General features: G+C 44.8%; 4 protein-coding genes across 6 annotated transcripts; 1 reads left to right on the top strand and 3 right to left on the bottom strand.

Moving 5' to 3' along the window:
• Positions 1-491: 491 nt before the first annotated feature.
• Positions 492-3,313, bottom strand: LOC309689711 (uncharacterized protein; the record flags this gene model as incomplete). Its single annotated transcript, XM_082506328.1, has 2 exons — positions 492-1,633; positions 2,062-3,313. 2 exons carry the CDS (start codon positions 3,311-3,313, stop codon positions 492-494), a joined length of 2,394 nt encoding a protein of 797 aa, XP_082362454.1.
• Positions 3,314-9,520: 6,207 nt separating this feature from the next.
• LOC309689795 (uncharacterized protein) lies at positions 9,521-25,985 on the top strand (the record flags this gene model as incomplete). The annotated part of the gene is made up of 2 exons (XM_082506457.1): positions 9,521-10,001; positions 25,583-25,985. 2 exons carry the CDS (start codon positions 9,521-9,523, stop codon positions 25,594-25,596), a joined length of 495 nt encoding a protein of 164 aa, XP_082362583.1. The 3' UTR covers positions 25,597-25,985.
• On the bottom strand, positions 16,127-22,161 carry LOC309689681 (uncharacterized protein). 2 transcript variants are annotated; one of them, XM_082506257.1, is made up of 2 exons: positions 20,938-22,161; positions 16,127-20,494 (listed from the first exon to the last, which is right to left on the bottom strand). In XM_082506257.1, exon 2 carries the CDS (start codon positions 20,183-20,185, stop codon positions 16,142-16,144), a length of 4,044 nt encoding a protein of 1,347 aa, XP_082362383.1. In that variant the 5' UTR covers positions 20,186-20,494; positions 20,938-22,161; the 3' UTR covers positions 16,127-16,141. The 2 variants fall into 2 exon arrangements, with proteins under 2 accessions (XP_082362383.1, XP_082362382.1); XM_082506256.1 differs by having other exon boundaries at positions 20,962-22,161.
• gtf2h5 (general transcription factor IIH, polypeptide 5) lies at positions 23,674-24,839 on the bottom strand. 2 transcript variants are annotated; one of them, XM_082506608.1, is made up of 3 exons: positions 24,752-24,839; positions 24,298-24,384; positions 23,674-24,205 (listed from the first exon to the last, which is right to left on the bottom strand). In XM_082506608.1, exons 2-3 carry the CDS (start codon positions 24,330-24,332, stop codon positions 24,025-24,027), a joined length of 216 nt encoding a protein of 71 aa, XP_082362734.1. In that variant the 5' UTR covers positions 24,333-24,384; positions 24,752-24,839; the 3' UTR covers positions 23,674-24,024. The 2 variants fall into 2 exon arrangements, with proteins under 2 accessions (XP_082362734.1, XP_082362733.1); XM_082506607.1 differs by having other exon boundaries at positions 24,697-24,834.
• Positions 25,986-26,053: the final 68 nt, after the last annotated feature.

Below are 26,053 nucleotides of genomic sequence, written 5' to 3'. Positions count from 1 at the left end.
TGTGTGTGTGTGTGTGATGATGATGATGATCCTGATGATGGTGGTGGTGGCGATGGGGGGTCTTGGTAACCCCCTGGGGGGGGGATATGTGTGTTTTATGATGATTAGGGTGGGGGTCCTAGCGACCCCCTCGGGCATATGTGATGATGATGATGATGATGATGATGATGATAGGTTTGGGGTCACTAGGACCCCCCCGGGGGGGCATATGTGATGATGATGATGATGATGATAGGTTTGGGGTCACTAGGACCCCCCCGGGGGGGCATATGTGATGATGATGATGATGATGATAGGTTTGGGGTCACTAGGACCCCCCCCCGGGGGGGCATATGTGATGATGATGATGATGATGATGATGATAGGTTTGGGGTCACTAGGACCCCCCGGGGGCATATATTGTGTGATGATGATGATGATGATGATGATGATGATGATAGGGTGGGGTGGGGTGGGGTCGCTAGGGGACCACCGTTGGGGCGCTTGTGTTATCACGGCGTCGGTGGCGTCCGGGGAGCGGCGTCGCGGGAAGAAGAAGAAGAAGCGGCGCAGTTGGGACAGTACGTGACGGCGCAGTTTGTACACACGTGCGCTCGGCACTCGCGGCACAGGATCTTGGTCTTGACGTCTTTGCTCCTGGGACACACGCGGCACCTGCGCCTCTTGACCGGAGAGGAGTCGCGTGGCGTAGCGTTGTTGTTAGAGGCTGCCTCGGCAGTAGCGCCTCGGGCCGCGACTCTGCCTCCTCCTCCTCCTCCTCCCGGTCCTCGCGCTAAAGCCGCCCTGGCTTCGAGCATGTGGCGCGCGAGCGCTTTGCCCAGTCGCTCGAGGAAGAGCCGTCGTCTGTTGAGCTTGCCCGGCATCCAGTCGGGGTGAATTTCCCTCCACAGCACGAACGCGTTGTAGGCCGCCACGTCGACCATGTTGTGGAAAAGGGCCACGGGCCACCTGCGGGTCTTTCTCCTGCAGCTGTACGTGCTCACGACCTTGTCCAGGTTGTCCACTCCTCCCTTGGTGCGGTTGTAATGCAGCACCAAGGGCGGTTTCGCGCCGCTTCTGTTGCTGCTGCTGTTGCTGATGCGGCGGCTAGGCCGGGGCTCGGGGCCGGAGCGATGGTGGTAATAACGAGGAGCTGTGGTGAGGAGCAGCACGTTCTTGTTCTTCTTGGCCACGTAGGAGAGGATGATCGTGTCGGGCCCTCCTCCTCCTCCTCCTCCTCCTCCTTCTCGTCCTCCTCTTCCTCCCCCTCGTCCCGCGGAGCCGCCGAGTACCACGGATTCGACGGAGCCCACGGCCCTGCCCTTGACGCAGCGCAGCTCTCTGGGGATCTCGGGTCTGTTCGACCGCAGAGTGCCCAGCACGGTGTGGCCTCTCTCGCGATAGAGCCTATCGGCGAGCTCGCGCGAGGTGAAAAAGTTGTCGCACGTGACGTTGCGTCCCGGAGTCAGTCCCTCGGTGAGGTCCACGACCACTCGAGTGGCCAGGTGCTTTTCGGGAGGGCCGCGCTTGTCGGGCTTGCCGGTGTAGACTTGCATCTTCCACGCGTAGCTGGAACGCGCGTCGCACGCCACCCATATCTTGATCCCGTACCTGGCCGGCTTGCTGGGCATGTACTGTCTGAACGGACACCGTCCTGATGGATGGATGGAGAGAGAGAGAGAGAGAGAGAGAGAGAGAGATGTGGGAAAGTGTGGGGGGAGATTGGGGCAGAAACGCAAGGAGAAGACATTCAATTCAATTCAATTTTATTTATATAGCGCCAAATCACAACAAAAGTCGCCTCAAGGCGCTTCATAGATACAAAGACATAAAGAGTCATAGACTTCATAGCTTCATAGACATAAAGACATAAAGAGTCATAGACTTCATAGCTTCATAGCTTCATAGACATAAAGAGTCATGCGAAAGCAGCACAAACGCGGAACCCAACACAAGTATGCAACAGAGCAGCGAGCTAGCCCGTTTTCGTCATTCCCGCTCCTATTCCTCCTCTCTTCCCCCAGTCTCACACACACACACACACACACACACACACACACACACCACATAGTACGTACGTACCTCTGAACGGCACCAGTCTCTCGTCGACGGTGACCTCCGGTCCCGGGCGGTACATGGCGGGCAACCTCGCGCACCACTCGTCCCACACGGCTCTGATGGGGGCCAGTTTGTCGTAGCAGCTATCGCCCTCGCCCTCGCCCTCGCCTTCGCCTCGCCCGGCCCTTCTGGTCTCCCTGTCGTCGAAGCGCAGCGCGCTCGAGTAGGCTCGAAAGGTCTTGAGCGGCATCGTGGCTCTGAACACGGACCTGCCGCTCTCGGCGTCCCACAGGCTCTCGCAGGCCTCTCCCCGGGACCTGTACACGCCGGCGAGCACGAGCAGCCCCAGGTAGGCTCGGAACTCGACGCGGCCCATGGGCTTCCATCCGTCGATGGCGGGCCTGCGCCTGCCCGCTTCCAGGTTGGTCATGGCGATCACCGAGTCCTCTATCTCCGGCGGGAAGTAGGCCATGAACGCAGAGGCCTCGTCTCGCGCCGCCGCCACGGCCTCTTCGGTGGGGCCTCGTCCCGGCGGGTCGAGGTCGTCATCTTCTTCTTCTAATTCTAATTCTTCTTCTTCTTCTTCTTCTTCTTCATAGTCTTTGTCTTCTTCATCGTCATCGTTATAATCATCAGCGAGGACGTCTTCTTCTTCTTCTTCTTCTTCATCATCATTGGCGAGGATGTCTTCTTTTTCTTCTTCTTCTTCTTCTTCATAGTCTTTGTCTTTGTCTTCTTCTTCTTCTTCTTCTTTTTCTTCTTCTTCTTCTTCATCATCATTGGCGAGGATGTCTTCTTTTTCTTCTTCTTCTTCTTCTTCTTCATAGTCTTTGTCTTTGTCTTCTTCTTCTTCTTCTTCTTTTTCTTCTTCTTCTTCTTTTTCTTCTTCTTCATAGTCTTTGTCTTCTTCTTTTTCTTCTTCTTCATCATCATCATCATCATCATCGGCGAGGACGTCTTCTTCTTCTTCTTCTTCTTCTTCTTCTTTTTCTTCTTCCTCTTCTTCTTCTTCTTCTTCTTCATAGTCTTTGTCTTCTTCGTCATCGTCGTAGTCGTAATCGTCGGCTACATCAGCGTCGCGAGTTTCACCGACAGCGCCGCGGCCGCGATCGCGCCCAGGATCATGAACGCCACCTGCAGCGCGGCCGGTGTCGTCCTCTTGCCAAATCTCCCGAGTCCCCCGCCCCGGTGGGTCGGCGCCTGCTTCTTCTTCCTCTCCCTCTCGGCGGTTCGACTCGCCTTGCGAGCCGCCATCCTGGCAGAGTTGCGACGCCATTTCGTAACCGCGATCGTCTTCCTCGCAACTACCCACCCCATCGTTTTCGTCCTCCTGATCCTCCGAGTGGCTCTCCTCCTCCTCCTCGTCTGCGAGCGTTCGGGCCGTCGGGTCGTCGTTGTCGTCCCCCTCGGCCTCTTGCTCCTCTTCCTTGCTCTCGTCCTCCTCCAAGTTCTCCTGTAGCTGCTGCTGCTGCTGTTGCTGCTGCTGCTGCTGCTGCTGCCGCTGCTGCCGCTGCTCTTGGTCTTCCTCGACCCCTAGCCCTCGATAGCGAAACGTGGCCGGTCGCAACAACGGAGCCACCGGAGCCGACCACGCAGCGTACGCCAAATGCGATGGCGATGGCGACGGTGATGGTGAGCGGGAGGAGGAGGAGGAGGACACCGCTGGCGATTGCGATCCGCCTGTACCGACCTTAGTGCTCTTTGGCTCCCACGGTCTAGTGCGTGACATTATCTTCTTCTTCTTCTTCTTCGTCTTCTTCTGCTTTCGCCGGGGTGTTTCTCGACCACCTTTTTACAAGACTTTATATCTCTCTCTCTCTCTCTCTCTCTCTCCCCCATCCCCATCCCATCCCCTCGGGGGGGTGGGGGATCTCGCGACCCCAACCTCCTCCCTCCCTCGGCGGGGGACCCGCATCCCCCGAGCCCGCCATCCCATCCCATACCATCCCCATCCCCATCCCATCGGGGGGGGATCTCGCGACCCCAACCTCCTCCCTCCCTCCCTCCCTCCGCGGGGGACCCGCATCCCCCGACCCCGCCATCCCATCCCATCCCATCGGGGGAGAATCTCGCGACCACAACCTCCTCCCTCCCTCCGCGGGGGACCCGCATCCCCCGAGCCCGCCCTCCCATCCCATCCCCATCCCATCGGGGGGGGGGGGGGATCTCGCGACCCCAACCTCCTCCCTCCCTCCCTCCCTCCGCGGGGGACCCGCATCCCCCGACCCCGCCGCTCTCCCCCTGGCGGGTGCATCAGGGTTAAAGTGGATGCGGCCACCGAGGACGGGTATTGTCACCCGCCCGCGGTGTTCTCTATTGGAGCGGATAGAGGCTTCCTGGTTTATGCAGGGCAGCCTCAAGCATGCAGGAAATGTGGTAGCACTGGGCATAATGCAGACAAGTGTGAACAAATGAGGTGCAGGAGTTGTGGAAAAATTGGCCACATAACAAGAGACTGCAAGGAGCCTAGAAGGTGTCATTTATGTGACTCGGATGCGCATATGGCAAGAGACTGTACTAAGCCCAGGTCATATTCGGAGGCGGCAAAGGTTGGAATCGAGGTTGAACATCACAGAGAAGCGGACATAGAAACTGATACTGGAGAAAAAGCACAGGAGGTGCCACCAGCTGCCGAAAATCAGACTAATGAGGAGAAAGCTGGGAGTATGGAAGATGGAGTGGAACAGAGAAAGGAGAAAGGAGAAACGAGTGGTGAACAGGATGCCGAGAAGCAAGGTGAGGACGGTCAGATATGGGAAGTGGTAGCTAAGCCACGGAGAAAAACTGCCAAGAGACGGAGGAAGGTGAGTTCGGGCGCTTCTTCAGAAGAGACTAAGATGAAAGGTAAGGAGGGCAGAGAGGAGCAGACTGAGGAGGTGGGGAATGAGGAGGGGTACGTCCTGAGAGGAACACAGACTGAATGTATGCATACTCCTATAAGTGACTTAACAAGCGATGGGGACATAGAAGAGGATGCCGAAAGTGAAGAAAAGTCAGAAGATTCCTTTATAAAAAACTTATTGGCACATGTTAATATGGACAGTTAAAGTTGGTATTTTTATTTCCATTTTTCTTTGTTGTTGTCTCCGGATCTTAAGTTTAAATATGTCCCCATGGTTTTGTTTTTGTATTTCCTTTTTGTTGTTGGGATATGGGGAAAATTCGAATAATTACGTTAAACGTAAGGGGGCTTAAAAATGCCCGAAAGAGACAAATGGTTTATGAATTTTTATTATTTTATAATTTTGATGTTTGTTTATTGCAAGAAGTACATTTAAAGGATGAAGGGGATGTTGCTGTTTTTATGGAGGAATGGAGAGGAGGAGAATCTGCGTGGAGTATAGGGGGGGTACATGGGACAGGGGTTGGAGTGTTATGTGGAAATAAAAGTATACAGATAAAGGAAAGTTATACGATAATACAGGGAAGGGTGATGGTCGTAGATGTGGAAAAAAGGGGGATGCAAAGTCGGATAATAAATGTGTATGCACAGGTGGATCCAAAGTTGAGAAGAGAACTTTTTTAAAAAATGGATACCTGTTTCATGACAAGAAAGAATATTATAGTGGGAGGGGATTTTAATTGTTCTTTGGAGAAGGAAAAATCTTCCCTCCCCTTTAAGACATTTATAAAAAAATATGGTTTGATAGATGTAATGGCCAAATTACAGGGGAAACGAGTAGAGTATACATGGAAGAATACAAGAGGGGTGAAAAGTAGATTGGATTATATATTGGTAGACAAAAAGTGTAAAATAAAGCGAGGGAAAATAATACCGGCACTGTTCACGGATCATCAAGCTGTAGAGGCGGAATTGGAGATAGAAGGAACGGAATTTGGAAAGGGATATTGGAAATTAAATAATGAAGTACTTACGGAAAAAGATTATAGGGAAAAATTCCTAGAGCTCTTCCCGTTATGGGCAGAGATGAAAAATCTATATATGAAGAAATTAGATTGGTGGGAGGATGTAAAAAATAAAATTAAAAAATTCACAGTGGATTACTGTACGGAGAGGTCAAAATCAAGAAAAGAAGAATTTTGTACGCTACAGAAAGAGATAGAACATACTTATGTAAAACAAAACGAGGGAAAAAATAAAAATATGGACGAGAAAATAGAAAATTTAAAATTGAAGCAAGAAGAATTACTTGAGAGGAAGGCAAGGGCTGAAATATATAAAATAAAGCAGGAGGAGTACGAGGAAAATGAGAAATGTTCAGCCTTCTTTTTTAAAAAAATGAAAAGTAGGGATAAAAGAGGGGTTATAACGAAATTAGAGAAGGATGGGAAAATGATCGAGGGGAGGGAAAATATGTTAAAAGTGGTGAAAGAATATTATGAGGATTTGTTCAGGAAAGAAAAACTAGAGGGAGAGAAGGGGGATTTCTTCTTAAAGAAAATAAAGAAGAGATTAACGGGAGAAGAAAGGGATAGGCTAGAAGGAGAAGTGACAATAGATGAGGCATATAACGTGATAAAGGGAATGAAGGCAAATAAAGTGCCGGGAATAGATGGTCTAACAAAGGAATTTTATGAGACGTTTTGGGGAGTGGTGGGGATACATTTGTTGGGGGTTTTTAAGGAAATCATGGAGGGAGAGGTGATGACAGAGAGTATGAAGATGGGCGTGGTTTCTATATTATTTAAGAAAGGTAATCCACATCAACTCGATAATTATAGACCTCTAACCATGTTATGTGTGGACTACAAGATTTTGAGCAAGATACTCGCAAATAGACTCGTAGGAGTAATGTCACACATAGTGGAGAAGGATCAAACGTGTGGGGTCCAGGGGAGGCAAATTACTTGGAACGTACAATTACATAGGGATATACTTACATATGTAAGAGATAGAAATATAGCAGCAATTTGTGTTAGTTTGGATCAGCAAAAGGCGTTCGATAGGGTAGATCATGATTTTTTGTGGAGGGTAATGGAGGAAATGGGGTTAGGAGAGGCTTTTATAAAAAGGGTAAAAATTTTATACAAGGGCATAAACTCAAAAATTAAATTAAATGGTTTTCTTACAGAAAAAGTGTACCAAACAAGAGGTTTGAGACAAGGGTGTCCATTATCTGTCGTACTTTACGTGCTTTATGTCGAACCTTTGGCCTGTGCAATAAGGGAGAGCCAAATGGTGAAAGGGATGATGCCACGGGGGGAAAGCTTAAAAATATCGCAATATGCAGACGATACGATATTATATCTGGCAGATGATGACAGCTTAAGGGAAGTGATAGAAATTTTAAAAGCTTACGAAAAAGCGACGGGATCGAAAATAAATAAAGAGAAAACAAAGTACAAATATTTGGGGATATGGGAGGGTAGAAAAGACAACATTTGTGAATTCACTTTGTGTGAAGGTCCTATGGACATTTTAGGAATTTCATTTGGAAATAAGGAAGGTGATGCTTTCTGTAATTGGAAAGAGAAGATGAATGCGGTGGAAAAAAACAATTAGGCCTATGGAAAGCAAGAAAACTTACAATATCGGGGAAAGTTTTGGTCATAAAGAGCGAGGTAGTGCCGAAACTATTACATTTGGCCTATGTGTTTCCGATGCCTCAGATTTATAGAGTACAAATAACGAGGGGGATATTCAAATTCATATGGGGGGGTTATGAGTATGTAAAAAGAGTACACATGTATCAAGAAATTGCAGATGGTGGGAAAGGGGTACCGAACGTTCCTTTAAAGTTGGATACAATATTTTATGCAAATGTTTGTACATTATTGAAAAAGACTTATATGCATAAATGCCAAATATTGTTATGGTTTTGGTTAGCGATACCATACCGGTTTTTGATTGGGTGGGAAAATAAAGGTCCCAAAGCAGAGTCTAGACCAGAATATTTGCAGAGGATGGTTAGATGGGGGAAGAAACATTCGGAATGCAAAGAGGTGGATACAGTATTAAATCATAAACTTTTATACAAAAAACTGGTATGGAAAGCTAATCACAATCAGGTAACGGTGAGCCCGGAAGTATGGGAACTTGCACAGGACAAGAGTTTCAAAAATGTTTTAAAGGACTTTAACTGGATGCACTTACATAAAAGGCTACCAGTGAGGGTCACAATGCATGCACATAATTTGGGGAAACAAAAAAAGTGTCCAAGGGAAAATTGTGTAGAAGAAGAAACAATTGAACATGTACTATGGGGATGTGAATACGCTAAAAAGGTATGGGAAGGGGTAAAGGGGAAGTACAAAGGGTTGGGGATGGTGACGTATGAAGAAATCACTTTTTTTAGGGCTAAGGGCAAAACAAATGAGAGACATAAAATACGTTGTATGTTGTTGTCAATTATTAAGCTTAAATTATGGAAGGCAAGACAGGGCTGCATAACGGGGGGATTTAAATGGGGGGAAATTGGGACGATTAAGGCTATAGAGAAGGAATTTGAAGGGATATATTGGTACGAACTACAAAAATGGGGAATCGATACGATTAAGGATAGATGGAAAGATTATTTTTTGAAAGTACCCAAAGGGAGGTGGTAGATAAAGGGTAAGGGGTAAAGTGGGGAGGGGGAGATAAGGAGTAATATGATAAGTTATTTGAAAATGTTACTTTGTACGGGGAAAGATGAAAATAGGATTTTTTTTTTTTTTTTTTTTGATATGAACGAATGTTGGGAGAAAAGTGAATGTAACCTTATCATTTTAAAGGAAAAGGTAAAATGCTGGAATTGTTGTGGAAAGAAAATAAAAAGAAGGAAAAAAGAAAAAAAAAAGGAAAGGAAAAAAAAAAAAAAATCTGTTCTTATCAGTTTGGGCGAGAAGCAATGAAGGATGGCGGCATCGTCGGCCAATTTCTCTGAGAGGAACGCATGGACGTATGGAACAAGAAATACGCTGAGATTCGAACTTATGGAGAAAGATACGCAATTTCATGACAGAATAACCTTCGGACGAAGAATCCTTTTTGAAGCCCTAAAGATACAGCCGGAGGAGATCTTCTGCCTTCAACAGAGTGCTGCAAGCAAGCACTATGATGTGACCTTTTGTACTGGAGAGTATGCGGAAGAAGTGAGAAAGAAGAGTATCGTGGAAGAAGATGAGGAACTGCGGAAATATACGGTGACCCCTTTGTATCGGAACGATTATAGAATTTTAACGATACATATGTATAATCCTTGGGTCACGGAAGAGACTATCAAGTACTTCCTGGGGAGATACGTTACTGTCCTCCCAGGAGTACGGAAAATAAAGGACGGCCTCGGCCTATGGACTGGAAAGAGACAATTTCGCATCAAATTGAATGCGGATATGGACAGCGAGGATGGATATTGCCATCCGCCTGCAGTATTTTCCATTGGAGCGGATAGAGGCTTCCTAGTTTACGCAGGGCAGCCTCAAGCATGTAGGAAATGCGGAAGTACTGGACATAACGCGGACAAATGTGACCAGGTGAGGTGTAGGAGTTGTGGCAAGCTTGGTCATATAACAAAGGACTGTATGTGACTCAGACGCACATATGGCGAGAGACTGCACTAAGCCCCGGCCATATTCGGCCGTGGTGAAGACTGGACTCGTTGAGGAAGATCGCAGCGAAGTGGAAATAGACTCTGACGCCGGAGAAAGGCCACAGGAGCCGCCACCAGCTGCTGGAAATCAGGCAAACGAGGATAAAGCGGGGAGCGCGGAGGAGGGGACGGAGCGGCGAGAGGAGAAGGGGGAGAGGAGTCCCGAGCAAGACGGTGAGAAAGAGAAGCAGGGGGAGGATCCCCATTTGTGGGAAGTGGTCGCAAAGCCACGGAGAAAATCTGCAAAGAGGAGGAGAAAGGTGAGCCCGGCCGCCTCCTCGGAAGAGGTTAAGATAAGAGACCAGGAAGTTAGGGAGGAGGTTTTGGAGGAAGGTGGGAACGTGGAGGGGTATGTATGGAGAGGAACACAGACTGAGTGTATGCATACCCCGTTAAGTGACGTGACAAGTGACGGGGACATGGAAGAGGAAGGTGAGAGTGAAGAAAAGTCAGAGGACTCCTTTATAAAAAACTTATTGTTACATGTTAACATGGATAGATAAAGACTATGGGAGAAGAGCAAAAATTTATCAAGTGACTTATCGCAACCCTTTTTCTTTGTTTTTTTCTTCTTTTTTTTCTCATTCTTTTTTTGTTTAATCCTGCTCTTAGTGCTCTACTTGCCCTTCTGTTTATGGTATGGGGAAAATACGAATAATTACTTTGAATGTTAGGGGGCTAAAAAAACGCCCGAAAGAGGAAAATGGTCTACGAATTTTTACTATGTTATAATTTTGATATTTGTTTGGTACAAGAAGCCCATCTAAAGGATGAGGGGGATGTTGTTGTGTTTACTGAGGAATGGAGGGGAGGGGAAGCCTCTTGGAGCATCGGGGGGGGGGGGGGGGGGGGGGGTACATGGGACTGGAGTCGGGGTGTTATGTGGGAATAAAGGTATCCGGATAATGGAGAGCTATACGGTAATACAAGGAAGGGTAATGGTGGTGGATGTTGAAAAAAATGGGACCCAATGCCGGATAATAAATGTGTACGCACAGGTGGAGCACGGGCTACGTAGGGACCTCTTCCAAAAATTGGACACCTGTTTCTTGACTAAAAAGGACATTATTGTGGGAGGGGACTTTAACTGCTCTCTGGAAAAGGAAAAGTGCTCCCTCCCCTTTAAGACCTTTATTAAAAAATATGAATTAATAGATGTAATGGGGAAACTACAGGGAAAGCAGGTGGGGTACACATGGAAGAACTCAAGGGGGGCGAAAAGTAGGCTAGATTATATTCTTGTAGGAAAAAAGTGTAAAATAATAAACGGAAAAACTATACCGGCTCTTTTTACAGACCACCAAGCTGTGGATGTGGAGCTTGAGATAGAAGGGCCTGACTTTGGAAAAGGGTACTGGAAGTTTAACAACGATGTGCTTGCTGAAAAATCCTACAGGGAAGGTTTTATAAAAAATCTTCCCTTTATGGGTAGAGATGAAAAGCTTATACAGCAATGTTGTGTTTTGGTGGGAGGACATAAAGAAAAAAATAAAAAAGTTCACGGTCGATTATTGCTCAGAGAGAGCAAAGTTTAGAAAGAAGGAGTTTGACATACTACAAAAAGAGATAGAACATATTTATGTTACGCAAAATAAGGGAAAGGAAAAAATAAAGGAAGGGTATTTGGAAAATTTAAAAATAAGACAGGAAGAATTGCTCGAGAGGAAAGCAAGGGCTGTAATATATAAACTAAAGCAGGAAGAGTATGAGGAAAATGAGAAATGCTCCTCATATTTTTTCAGAAAGATGAAGATAAGAGATAAGAGGGGGGTTATAAGGAAATTGGAGAAGGATGGAAATGTGATTAGGGGGAAGGAAAACATGTTAAAAATGGTGAAAGAATATTATGGAGAATTGTTCAAGAAGGAGAACTTGGATGAGGGAAAGGGGGAGTTTTTTTATAAGATCCCTAAAGAGAAGGTTACTGGAAGATGAAAGAGGCAAGTTGGGGGGGGAATTGACAGTAGAAGAGGCACACAATGTGATAAAGGCAATGAAGGCTAATAAGGTGCCTGGTATAGACGGCCTAACAAAAGAATTTTATGTGGCTTTCTGGGATATGGTGGGGATACACCTTTTAGGGGTTTTTAAGGAAACCGTGGAGGGAGAAGAGATGTCAGATAGTATGAAAACGGGAGTGGTGTCCATACTGTTTAAGAAAGGAAATCCAAACCATCTAGATAATTTTAGACCATTAACTATGTTGTGCGTGGACTATAAAATCTTGAGTAAGATTTTGGCAAACAGGCTAGCAGGAGTCATGTCGCACATAGTAGAGATGGATCAAACTTGCGGGGTACAGGGGAGGCAGATCACATGGAACTTACATCTACATAGGGATGTACTCACATATGTAAAGGAGAGAAACATAGCGGCAATATGCGTTAGTTTGGACCAGCAAAAAGCGTTTGATAGAGTAGACCACGCTTTTTTGTGGAAGGTAATGGACGGATTGGGCCTAGGAGGGGTTTTTACAAAATGGGTAAAAGTCCTATATAAGGGCATAAATTCAAAAATAAAAATTAATGGTTACCTCACGGACAAAGTACAACAAACAAGAGGTTTGAGGCAAGGGTGTCCACTATTGGTGGTGCTCTTCGTGCTTTACGCTGAACCCCTGGCTTGTGCAATAAGGGAGAGTCTAGTCGTAAAGGGGATAACGCTGCCACGGGGCGAGAGCTTAAAAATATCTCAATACGCGGACGATACGATATTATACCTGGCAGACGACGAAAGTTTAAGGGGAGTGATAGAAATCTTAAATGATTACGAAAAAGCAACAGGATCGAAAATAAACAAAGAGAAGACGATGTATAAATATCTTGGGAAGTGGGAAGGGAGAAAGGATAACATTTGTGATTTTATGTTGTGTGAAGGTGCTATGGACATATTAGGAATTTCTTTTGGGAACAAGGAGGGAGACGCCTTATGCAACTGGAAAAAGAAGATGACTGCAGTAGATAGAAATTTGGGATTATGGAAAACAAGAAAACTCTCAATTTCAGGGAAAGCGTTGGTCATAAAGGCTGAGGTGTTGCCAAAGTTGCTACACTTGGCCTATGTTTTTCCGATGCCGCAGAAGTATAGAGCTCGATTAATGAGGGGGATATTTAAATTCATATGGGGGGGTTATGAATACGTAAAAAGGGTGCAAATGTACCAAGAAATAGCAGATGGTGGGAAGGGGGTGACAAACGTCCCATTGAAGTTGGATGCAATATTCTATGCAAGTGTTTGTACACTATTGAAAAAGATATATATGCACAAATGTCAAATCCTGTTATGGTTCTGGTTGTCGATACCATATCGGTTCTTAATAGGGTGGGACAACAAAGGCCCTAAAGCGGAGACTAGGCCGGAGTATTTCCAGCGAATGGTAAAGTGGGGGAGGAGACATACGGAATGTAATGAGGTGGATACAATTGTAAATCACAAGCTACTATACAAAAAATTGGTACAGAAATCTAATGTCAACTTAGTAATGGTGAGCTCAGAAGTGTGGGAACGGGCTCAGGATAAGAGTTTTAAGAACGGATTAAAGGATTTTAATTGGTTGCACCTGCATAGAAGACTATCAGTAAGAGTCACAATGTCAAGCTCTCTAAGTTTGTGCAGCTTCCCCGCTTGAAAGGGATTGATGCATCTACCACAGGTGTTTAACTGGGTTTCACTCAATGACCAGGCAGATCTTTTGTTTTCCTTTTCTTCAATCTTCTTTTCGGCCACAGTCAGCCATAGGTGAAAAACCTTTAAATACAAACCAAAAAACCAAAATACAAATTATGTTTGTTATCACACATCTGCAAATATTGTAAACAATCCCAAACACATTTTCTTTTTTAAACACATCAATGCAGTGCGCAAGCTTTGTAGTACAATATTTACTTGAGTATTTTTAAATGCTCAAATTATGTAATTCACTAGCAATTGTACATACACCTTGAGAAATACTGCTTTCTATTAAAGTGCTAAATTAAATAATCAATCTGCATTAGAACTTGAGCAATAACAATAGTATTTATAACCAGCTTCTCTTAACCATATGCAAGCATTAACAGTCTTCCATATGCAGACCAACAATAAACAATGGTGCCGCTCGTAAACAGGCGACCAACTCACGGCACAGTGCTAATGCTACGTAAGCTAGCGGCAGCCGCGATTCTTTAGCAACTCGCTTCAAAGTCTTTTACCATAGTCAGCAACCATTCCCTTACCGGCTGCCTCCCTGGCTTTGTAGATACTTCAGTTCCACACAATATTCATGTTGGCAACAACTTATTGAAAGAATTATGCTGGGCTTTTCCCGAAAGTGGCAACTTCCTGTTGCTCCCCAGTTCGCCTTCTTTTCCTTCCCGACAGAAACCCAGACACAAGATTAGTTCCGCCCTCCAGTCTGTCACGTTTACTTTTTTTCCTCAGGGCTCTCCACCTCCTACTCGGTTTGACTTGCCACCTCCCACTCGATCTTCCCTTGGAACACAGGAGATCGCCAAGTTCACAAGCAAACCGCAGTTTAACTCATCCCATTTAAGCATGACACTGACGACTTGGTCCCATTTTGCTCCTCCACAGGTAACAGAACAACTAGACGTCTGACGTCTCTATGAAGGATGGTAGCTTGAGCCACTGGAGTCGCTCCTCTTGAACTAGAGCTTAAGTCCTCCGCCCTCAAGGACTTAGCCACAGAACCACTGTAACTTGGGCATACATTGACGTCCCTCACAATACCCTTTTTGTCTGGATTAGTGCTGACAACTATGCCCATTTTGAAGTGCCCTCTCAGCGCATTCTGATCACTTAACCAGACGACATCTCCAACAGTGACATTTCTGTGTGCAGTGTGCCACTTGCTCCTTACAAACAAATTAGGGCCAGCAAGTTGGCTCCAGGACCTCCAAAACTTGCTCACTTCTGCCTGGATTGCTTGAAGTCTCTTATAGGGGTAAACGGAAAAGTCAAACACCTTGAAGTCCCCACTTTGAGATGCTCGACCAAGCCAAAGACTGTTGGGTGTGACGTAATGAATGCAACCTTCCCGACTCTGTACTCTGGCATCAATCGGGCGCTCATTTGCAAGGTTAGCTGCCACATGAAGAGCTGTCTGGAACTCACTGTAACTTAGCCCAGACTCCCTTCCAAGACTCTGGAGTGCTCTCTTCACAATGCGCACAGCAGCCTCAGCAGCTCCATTTCTATGTGGGGAATCAGCCGGATTTACTTTCCACATCCACTCTGTTCCATTCTTTGCTGCAGTCTCCTCCAAGACAAACTTATTCTGACTTTCCAAGAATCCGTAAAGTTCCTTCAAGACAGACTTTGCTCCTACGAAATTAGTACCTGGGTCTGACCAGATCTTTCTTGGATGTCCTCTAATTGCTGTAAATCTCTGGTAAGCCATTAAGAAGCCTTCAGTCGACAAGGAATTTACTAACTCCGTGTGAATCGCTCTGCTGGCCATACAACAGAATACAACCCCCCAAACCTTTATCATGACTCTTTTCTTGATGTCATCCTTCACTTGGTAGGGTCCAAAGAGATCCACTGTTGTGAACTCAAAAGGTAAAGCAGGTTAAGTTCTTTCCGGAGGTAAGTCGCCCATTATTTGCCGGCAACTCTGTGCTTTTGCTTTCCGGCAAACCACACAACCATCCACAACTTTTTGAGCAATCCTTCTCCCTCTTATGACCCACGCTTTCTTCCTCATTCTGAGCAGGGTCCCAGCAACTCCCTCATGACTCTCATTGTGGGCCTCCCGAGCCAACAGTGTAGAGATCCAAGCATCATAAGCCAAGATGGGAACACTAACCTGGTCTTTCTTAAAAGCTTGCACTCGGCCGCCACAAACAAAGAGCCCAGAGCTTGGGTTTTTGTATACAACCAGTCTATCTGTAGTAGTGCTTGGGAAGACAGCGCTGTCTTGTGCTGCAAGGAAGATGTCTCTTAGGGCATCTTCACGTTCCTTCACCGAAATTACTCCTGCCAACGGGACTGCCTCCCACTTTGGGTCATTTGCAGATGGATGTCCCCCAAGAAACTTTCTAGCTGCTCTCCAAGTCCAAGCAACTGATCTAACTAATCGAGTTAGGTCACTGAACCGCTTGACATCTAAAAGGTTCTTGATGACCGACCCTGCAGGTGGTCTTCGCTGCTCTCCCTGGGCCTCAGCAGCCCGACTTCGCTTTTCTTCTTGCCCTTTTATCTCGGCCCTTGTCAAGGCAGCGACAAACGCCTTTCTTTGCAGCTTATTGACGTTTTCTTTGGCAGTGGCAGCTAACTCTTTAGCTGACCTGACTGGCCACTCGCACACCGGCAAACTCAAGAACTTTGGACCATTTTGCCATTCTGAGTCTTCATCTAGATCCCTGGGACTAGCTCCTCTTGTGACTACATCCGCAATGTTCTGAGGGCCAGGAACCCACCACCAATCTTGAATCCTTGTGCTGCTCTGTATTTCTCCAATCCTATTTGCAAAAAAGGTCTGGTACCCATAGCTCTCCCGCTGTATTGCCCCAATGACGGTTTGGCTATCGACAAAGTGATACCACCTCTCAACCTGAATCCGGCTTTGCGCCTCAAAGTATTTCTTTAGGCGTGAGCCAAACACTGCCCCACACAACATCCCCTTTGTGGTCCAATGGTGTTAACTTAGCTTTGGACTCCACCAACCTGATGATTGGGCCCTGATCTGAATTCCACCTTAAGTACAACACTGCCCCATAGGCTTGCTCACTTCCATCGGAGAAAGTAATTGCCCAGGGTTCTTCGGTGAAGCACGGGGGAGTTAGCGCCCTTGCAAATGTGACTTTGCTGAGCTGGGCATACTCCTCAAAAAGCCTAATGGCGTCCTCCCTCAGGGCATCTGAGAGCGCCATATCCCAAGTGTCCTTGACCAAGCAGCTTTCTACTTTTGTCTCTTGGAATGCCCTGCGAACTAAGATTGCTCCTTTTTGCTTTGCAGGAGTGACCAAACCGACTGGGTCATACAACCCTGACACTTGGCTGAGAAGCTCTCTTCGCGTCAGTGGGTTTGGCGTGTGGGTCTTAATCTGCTCCTGGGCAAGGTCTTGGCCAACTCGCATCTTTTTCTTCCTCTTGGAGAAGTTGATTGCTACCATGACATGAAGCTTGTCTTCTTCCACTATGTAACCCAGACCAAGAGCTTTGTTTTCTTCGTCACGCATTTGGTTTGGTAGGACAATGGTTTTCATTCTTGTTTTCTCACCCTCGTCATTGCGCTTCCTCCTCCCACTTTGACCAGACAAGACCCAAGGTTTCAGCTCAAATCCTCCAGCCTTTAGGATCTGCTCAATGTTCTCCGTAATGACTTTTAGTTGGTTCATGTCATTGTGAGAGGTAAGGATGTCGTCGACATAGCTGTCTTGCTGGAGTACACGACGTTCCTCCTTGAGGTGGGAAAAGGTAGAAAGGCTGGCAGTTTCACGCATTGCCAGCTGTGCAATGCATCCTGCCGGTTTATCTCCAATGTTCACCCTTGTGATGGCATATTCCTCTAGCTCGTCATCCTCAGAGTCCCGCCAGAGGAACCTATGCAGATGCATCTCTTTGTCCTCTAACCAAACTGAATTGTACATCTTTTTTATGTCACCAAGGGCTCCGTACACTCCGCCCCTGAATCTGAGGAGAACTGCTCGAATCTGGTTGAGGACATCTGGACCCTTTATTAGCAGGTCGTTCAAGCTCACACCTCTAAACCTCTGGCTGCTATTCCACACAAGCCTCACTGGAGTTGTAACAGAGTGGGGATTCGGAGCAATGAGGTGGCTCACGTACCACACTGGCCCATCCCAGTTACTGATCATGTCCTTGGACAACTTGACTGCGGCTCCACGCTCCACCATGTCATGCACCTGAGCGGCATAAGCAGCTTTCCATTCAGGCTCCTTGGCCAATTGTTTCTCTGTCCGGAGGAATGTGCTCTCAACTCCTTTTTTGTTATCTGATAAGGATACTGGATCTTCAGCCCAAGGGTATCTGGTATGCCAGTGTGGCTCGTCGCTGTGGCCATCACCCGTGACATAGGTGAGTCCTTCTCTTATTATTTCAAGCTCTCTCTCCTCGGCCAGTGTCATTTCTTTCCCACCTGGCTGGCAATTTCCGCAACGACAACCCCCACACTTTGGCTCACATGCAGCACCAATACTATCCCACTTCCACCACTCTAAGAATCCTCGACTGGTGGTTGAGGTACTTGACCTCTGAAGCTTAGCAGGAACATGCTTCCTTGTTGAAGACTGGTCCGAGGCCTCGCCAATGAGCTCCTCATACTTGACAGCTGCTGCTCTCATTGACCTGGCAAAGTGTGTCTTGGACATGTGGGCAGAGACAGTAAGCTCCTCGAAGAGCTCAGGGTGAGTTCCCCCAACTGTCTTTCCAAGTGGCCCATCCCATAACACAAGGTCACCGATGACTCTGCTCCTCTGAGGCGCTAGCCGACCTTCTTTATGACTTATAAGCAGATGAATGTCTTTCGGTCTTACAAGATCGTTGAGTGGTATATCCGGAAAGAACCTTTGTAGCTGACTCGGTGTGACATGTTTGTGGACTTCTGCTATGCTGTCGAGTCCATAGCAGACCAGTTGGTGTGACCTAAGGGTGCCTCTAGGCGTTCTGACTCGGATCTTTAAAAGATACCGCCTTGTTCTCACGTGCGTTTTCATTGCCCCTACTCCATGAACAACCAGAGTGATTTCTTCACTTCTTAGGTTAAGACTGCTTGCAGCCCTGTGGGTTATATAGTTGGTGTCAGAAGCCAGGTCAATTAATGTCCCAATCTTTTGCCCAGCATTAGCTGTGACCTCAAGGAGCATCATGATTACTGGCAGCTCTCGAAGCCCACCTCCAAATAGGAGGCTTGGCTGCTCCTTGGTGGTGCTGCATGCCCTAGATGCAGTGTTTGAGAACGCATCCCTGCATTCTCTTGCCAGTTCAGGTGACAGTTTTCTGAGGAACTCCTCCTGATCCTCCGTACATTTCCTGCTGACCTTTCCTCCCTCTGGATCAGATCTATTTTGCTTCCCTGCTGCACTTCCCTTCCTCACCTCAGCATTAGGGCATAGGTAGTAATGGTGCTCCGCAGCGTGTGCTTCTTTGCAGCCTGGGTTTTTGCACAGATAAGTGGGTTTGCAGTATGACCCTTTGTCATGAACGTCGAGACAACTCCAGCATGCGCCTAGTTTCTTAATTGCGGCCTTCTTTTCTGCAAGCTTTAATGTCTTAAATTGCCTGCAGAAGTAGAGTTTCTTTTTATGCTTTCCATCACCGCAGACCACACACCCTTCATCACTACCTGATTTGGTGAATTTGGTTCTGGAATGTTTCAGCTCCACTCTTTCTCGCTTACTTGGCTCTTCCTCTCTCAGATGATCAAGCTGTTCATATATGGTTTCTTGCTCTTTGAGGAATTCCAGAAGACTATCAAATCGTTTTTCTGGGGTGACCGTGTTTCTACTGTCAGCAACATAAATAAGCCACTCCTTTTTGAGTGTTTCCGGAAGTTTACTTTCGATTGACTTTGTCACCAGTGGGTTTTTTATGGCCCCCGTGTCACCAAGGTCAACCAGGTCTTGAAGTGCCTTCTCCACAGCTTGAATTAATTCCACTATTTTTCTTGGCTGGTGGCTCTTGACAGCTGGCATTCTCTGTAACTCCTCCACTATTTCAATAGCAATTGATGTTTGATTGCCGAACCGATTCTCCAAAACACGAAAGATGTCGTCTGCAGTGTTGTAAGTGGTGAGTCGAAGTTCTCTCGTTATTTTCTCATCCACACTATCAAGTAGCTGAAACTTTTTGATCTCTTTCGAACCAGATGGCTCCGCCTGCCCCTGAAGAACCTCCCATTCCTTCTTCCATCTGTGGAAGTCTCGTTTATTTCCAAGAAACTTAGGAAGTGCTGTTGGTTTCAGCTTGATGATTGGCATGGGGCAGCTGGAGGTAACTGGCAATGATGACAGGTGATCAGCATCCTCCTTTATTCTCATCTCCAGAAAGTCAGCTTTTCTGGAAACCAGCCTGGGGACACAGAGTTCCAGCTTCTGTATATTGCTTTGAAGATCTCTCCGAATACCTGATGGGATCCAATGCTTCCACTTGCTATACCTCTCCTTTGCCACTCCCACCAGTTCTTTCAGGTGGCCAAGAATGAAATCATACACTTCATAATTACCGTCAGGCGCAATGGCAGCAACATGTTCACACTCAGCCTCTGCTGCCTGTAGTGCTGTGGACAATTCTGCACTTCCAAAGTTGGCCCAGAGAGCCTCTCTGACTAGGGTTTTTATTTCCTTCAGTTTTAACTCACATTCACTTGCAGTCTTTGCTAAGTCGGCTCTCGGCTGTTCTGTCAGCACAGCTGCTTCACTTGTGTCAGGCTTTGCCTCTAGCTCCGTGATGAAACCGGCCTCTAGATCATCATTGGCCTCCATGACTTTCTCTGCTTCCATTGTCAGTCTATTGAAACTGTCTTTGAGTTCTTCTTCAGTCATATCCTCATGCGTCCTCGTAATGCTATTAACCAGACGAGAGAATGATCTCTTGGCTGTTGCCCTCACTCCTTTGAGTTGTTCAACTGACTTTCCAGCAGCTTGGTCTGCCATTTTTGTGTGCTCAGCTTGAACTGGGGTTTATTTACTAATGGGAATGGCACATGCAACTTGAGGGATTCTCCGAATTTCCTCTTTGCACTAATTATTCCCTTATCCCAGGACTAAAGGTCATTTTTCCCAGATTTGATTTCCCGGTTTTTCACTGTCAAGCTCTCTAAGTTTGTGCAGCTTCCCCGCTTGAAAGGGATTGATGCATCTACCACAGGTGTTTAACTGGGTTTCACTCAATGACCAGGCAGATCTTTTGTTTTCCTTTTCTTTAATCTTCTTTTCGGCCACAGTCAGCCATAGGTGAAAAACCTTTAAATACAAACCAAAAAACCAAAATACAAATTATGTTTGTTATCACACATCTGCAAATATTGTAAACAATCCCAAACACATTTTCTTTTTTAAACACATCAATGCAGTGCGCAAGCTTTGTAGTACAATATTTACTTGAGTATTTTTAAATGCTCAAATTATGTAATTCACTAGCAATTGTACATACACCTTGAGAAATACTGCTTTCTATTAAAGTGCTAAATTAAATAATCAATCTGCATTAGAACTTGAGCAATAACAATAGTATTTATAACCAGCTTCTCTTAACCATATGCAAGCATTAACAGTCTTCCATATGCAGACCAACAATAAACAATGGTGCCGCTCGTAAACAGGCGACCAACTCACGGCACAGTGCTAATGCTACGTAAGCTAGCGGCAGCCGCGATTCTTTAGCAACTCGCTTCAAAGTCTTTTACCATAGTCAGCAACCATTCCCTTACCGGCTGCCTCCCTGGCTTTGTAGATACTTCAGTTCCACACAATATTCATGTTGGCAACAACTTATTGAAAGAATTATGCTGGGCTTTTCCCGAAAGTGGCAACTTCCTGTTACTCCCCAGTTCGCCTTCTTTTCCTTCCCGACAGAAACCCAGACACAAGATTAGTTCCGCCCTCCAGTCTGTCACGTTTACTTTTTTTCCTCAGGGCTCTCCACCTCCTACTCGGTTTGACTTGACACACAATGTATGCCCACGATTTGGGGAAACAAAAAGTTTGTCCAAGGGAAAATTGTAAGGAAGATGAAACGATTGAACATGTATTATGGGGATGTGAATATGCAAAAAAGTGTGGGACGGGGTAAAAGGGAGTTATAAGTGCTTGGAAAACGTGACATATGATGAAATCACCTCTTTCGGGGTTAAGGGAGTGGGAAAAGAGCAATATAAAGTACTTTGTATGCTGTTATCAATTGTAAAGCTTAAATTATGGAAAGCAAGACAGGGTTTCATAACGGGGGTGTATAAATGGGGAGAAATTGGAACAGTTAAGGCAATAGAGAAAGAATTTGAAGGTATATATTGGCACGAACTAGAAAAGTGGGGAAGTGACACAATTAAGGATAGGTGGAAAGCTTTTTTCTTAAACCCACCCAAAAGAAGGTGGTAAGTGACAGGGAGCGAGATAGTAGGTATGTGTTGGTTGTTATTGTTTATCAAAATGTTCTTTGCTTCGCGTGTTGGAAATTGGATTTAGCTCGGGAGAATGCTCTTTGGGATGAAAAGAAATGAAGAAATGTAAATGTTGTGAAAAAAAAAAAAAAAAAAGGTGTTTGAGCTATTTGGAATATGAATGTAAAGTGTGGAGATACTTTGAAAAGAAAAAAAAAAAGGAAAAAAAAAAAATCTGTTCTTATCAGTTTAATATCTGATACGTCCCCTACCCGGGGACCATATATTAAATTGATTTTTGGAGCAGGGAGATGGAATAGGGGCTTGCTCCGTCCACTCCACACATCGACCTGGTATTGCAGTATTTCTAGGAATGGTGCACCCCCTGAAGCTGTGAAAAACAAATGGCATTTGACTCAACAGTTTGTGCAAAGAAATTTCTTATACGCTAGATATATGCGTGCGTCTGCATATCTGGACATTGTCTTCGTGTAATCTTCCAAGGTTAGTCAGACTGAAATCTTGCGACTTAATATTTGTGAATGAGTTACATTTAACTATTACCAGAATTACTAAATCCTGCCACTTGGACTGACACGTGGCTGGACACACACTTTCTATGGGAAATCAAAAAAATATGTCGTTTTGAACTGCAGTTACACTATTCTGGCTCCAATCCTGCAGTTACCTCTGTTGTCCACTAGAGACCAATAGAAGTCTTTAAAAACCGGAGGCTGCCATCTACAAGGACTCATGTTGATTATAGGTTTAACTCTTCTCTTTCTCTACATACTGCAGCTTTCTGTCCTCTGTGGCTGTAAATTACATCGTTTGAAAAAAAAAAACACACAATTTTTTCTTGGCTTTTTAGCTAAGATCGTATTGTCTGTTGTTTCCATTTGTGGATGGTTAATAGTGCAGAAGATTGTTTTTCTGTTTTCAGGATTACATGAAAACATTTTGGAACAGATCATTTTTGTATATAATAAATCTTAGGATAGTATTGGTTTTGATGATTTATAAAACAGCTGTGTGCCGTAGCCCTGGTAGTTTGGATCCTTAGTGTGTAAAGAGTAGATATCTCATGTAATATGTGTGAATGAAAATCCATGGACTTTATAAGAGTCCTCCATTTATGGCTATGATCCTAACAAACAAGATTAATACGTTTCTTTCTCCTACCAATCTTCCTGTTTCCTAAAGGAACACGCATGCCGAGTGGTTAAGGCGTTGGACTTAAGCTCCAATGAGCGCATCCTCTCGTGGGTTCAAACCCCACTCCTGGTATAATTTGGAGCCTCATGACTGGTAAACTGGATGGAATCTATGAGAGCAACAGATGTGATTTTTAGGCATTTGATGTGAGCAATATCTTTCCCACAAAAAAGCTGTGATGCTGAACCCAAAGGGAAAATTGTTAAATGGTTAATGGAAAAACTCCAAGCTTTTGGATTAATTAGTAAAATTAATGGCTATAAAAAGAAGCTCACTGTTAATAAAATGAATACATTAAAATTGGGAGGGGTCACCTCTCTGAAAGGCAGTTACACTCTTTTCAACATAACATTGCAAAGAATTTGGGTATTTCATTATGTGTGTGTATGGAATTAAACAGAAAAAGACTAAATCAATTCTTACAAAGCAGCTTGAACTCAGCCGGGCTTGTTTTTGTTAGCTGGCTTGACAAATCCTAAAACTCAGTCAGAAGTGGTTCCTCAACGTTCTTTTTAAACAGTTTTCCTGCTTCCCACTCAGTGCACAATCAGAGGGGTTTTTCTGTATGTTTCGGGGTGCAATGTATAACTAATGTAGAGAAACTTAGCTTGCGTTAATGATACTAAATAAATCTAGTTACTTCATCCAGTCACATTACAAAGAAAGAAAAATAAAGATGCCACATAGTGATAAAAGAGACTATTTACCCTCAAATTATTTTCAATTTAAAATGCTTTAAAAGGGATTATATGACCTTCAATACACAATTGTATTATTTTGATTTACATTAGAAACAACATCCCAAAATTTTCAGAAGACAGTTTTAAATATTTTTAGACCAACTTTAATCCAAATATGGAAAAAAAAAACCCTCAAAGTCACTGTTAAACAGCAAGCAGCTGTCAATTTATTTAACTTCGGATCCTTGCTCCTTTCATATCAATTATTAATAAGGGGGGGAAAAAATGCTGCTGCCAACACGGTAGCTTTGATCTGCAATTTAAAGAAGGCAAAGAAAAAGAAAACATATTCTGGAACCTGTTATTAAAATGTATTTAAACTCCTTGAGCATTTTCACAGTAATCCACTGTAGTCTGCAGTTAAAACACTGCAAACATTTATCCAGAGATCATGAGCAGTCCATGGCCAAAAAGTAGCACTTCTCCTGACAGTTTGCGTTTATTTCTGTGTGATGGGGAATGAATTCTGGTCCATCAACTCTCCAACTCTCTCCTGGAGTGTTTGAACCACCTCTGCAAGAATGAACACGTGCGTGTCGTCAAGATCCTTGAGGATGAATTTCTTTCCCAAGGCCATCGTTTCATCCAGGTACAGGAGAAATTGTTTCATGGCAGGATCACTGCAGGAAGAGAAAGTTAAAGTTTCGGCTACTTAAAAACAGATTTCTGTGAAGCTAACTACAAATATTTCTTGGCAAAGTTACAACCTTACCATTCAACAAGGACACCTTTGTGCACGTTGACCATATTGACAGGTGCAGAGAAATGGACAGTCGAAGCTGATTAAAGAGCTGAACACCTGCAGCACAGTAAACAAACCGACAGCTGAAGGCCTCAGGTAGAAGCAGCTTTACGGCAGCTAAACCATTATTAAGCCACCAAACAGTCAGATAAACGCGTCACATGTTTTCGGACATTTTAATAATACTTTTATTACCATTACAACAAAGAAAATACTTGTAAACGTTCCAGTACAGCGTATGCTAGCTCTTTGTTTTAGCACCGGTTAGCATTTTGCTGCTACCACTAGCTCAAAATAGCATGGCCACAGGCATGTTCTGCTACATACCACGATCTTAAATATCTAAAAGAGCAAACTTCATGTACATACCTGTCTACAGTTAAGCGAAGGATTAACATAAAGCAACAAACAGCCGTTTATCTACCCGAGATCTCCAGCTGTTCCTGTTAAGTTTTCAAGGCATTGATGGGTTATGTAAGGTGTGCGCCAAGGGACAATCTTCTGATGTCCAAATATCGCGTTAGCGTGTTTTAAAAGTTTTTGCTGCTTCTGTGCTGCTTTTCTGTGCTTGGTAAAAGGTATCATATCAATACCGTGGGTTTAAAAAACTACGCTGTGTATAGATGAGTGAGTATTATGAAAAAAATAATGCAACATTCGTACCCAAGTGCATAAAATCCATTACAAAAACTGCATCATGACATTGATGCAAAATGTAAGTTAAGATCCAGTATAAAATACAGTACTGTGCCATTTCCCTCCTTCTGTCACTAACAGGAAAACTATGACAACTTGATATATATATATATATATATATATATATATATATATATATATATATATATATATTTACACAAACACTCAGAACCACTTATAAGGTACAACTGCTCTGCTGCTCCTTAAGGCAAATATCCAATCAGCCAGTCACGTGGAAGTATTTTAGTGCACTTAAGCGTGTAGACATGACAACCAAGATGACCTGCTGAGGTTTAAACTGAGCATCAGAATGGAGAAGAAAGGTGATTTAGGTGACTTTGAATGTGGGCTGATTGTCGAGTACTTCAGAAATTGCTGGTCACTTGAGCTACAACCATCTCTAGGATTTATAGAGACTGATCCAAAAAGAGAGAAAATATCCAGTGAGCAGGAGTTCTCTGGGTAAAAATGCCTCAGAGGAGAATGGTCAGACTGTTTTGAGCTGACAGGAAGACAACAGTAACTCAGATAATCACTTTTTTATATTCAATGTATGCAGAAGAGCATCTATGACTGAACAAAACTTTGAACCTTGAAGCAGATGGGCTACAGCAGCAGAAGAATAAGGTAAGAATAGGAAACTAAGGTTTCCGAGGCTGGTTTAATGGTGTAGGAAATGTTTTCCTGGCACAATTTAGGCCCCTTAGTTCAACCCATTTATTGTTCTGGACCATGTCCATCCTTTTATGATAACAGTGTACCCATCTTGTGATGGGCACTTCCAGCAGGATAAGACATCATGTCACAAAGCTCATATCATGTCATACTGGTTTCTTGTAGGTGGCAATGAGTTCACTGAACTCAAATGACCTCCAGTGACCAGATGTTAATCCTCTTGAGCACCTTTGGGATGTGGTATATTCCTATCATGGATATTCAGCTGACAAATCTGCAGCACCTGTGTGATGGTATCATGTCAATATGGGCCAAAATCCCAGAGGAATGTTTCAAGTACTTTGTTGTATTTTGT

Source organism: Aulonocara stuartgranti (assembly GCF_965226115.1).
Source record: "Aulonocara stuartgranti genome assembly, chromosome: 15".
NCBI lineage: Eukaryota > Metazoa > Chordata > Actinopteri > Cichliformes > Cichlidae > Aulonocara > Aulonocara stuartgranti.
Note: the sequence above shows the minus strand (reverse complement) of the source record. Positions and strands in the feature narration are given on the sequence as shown.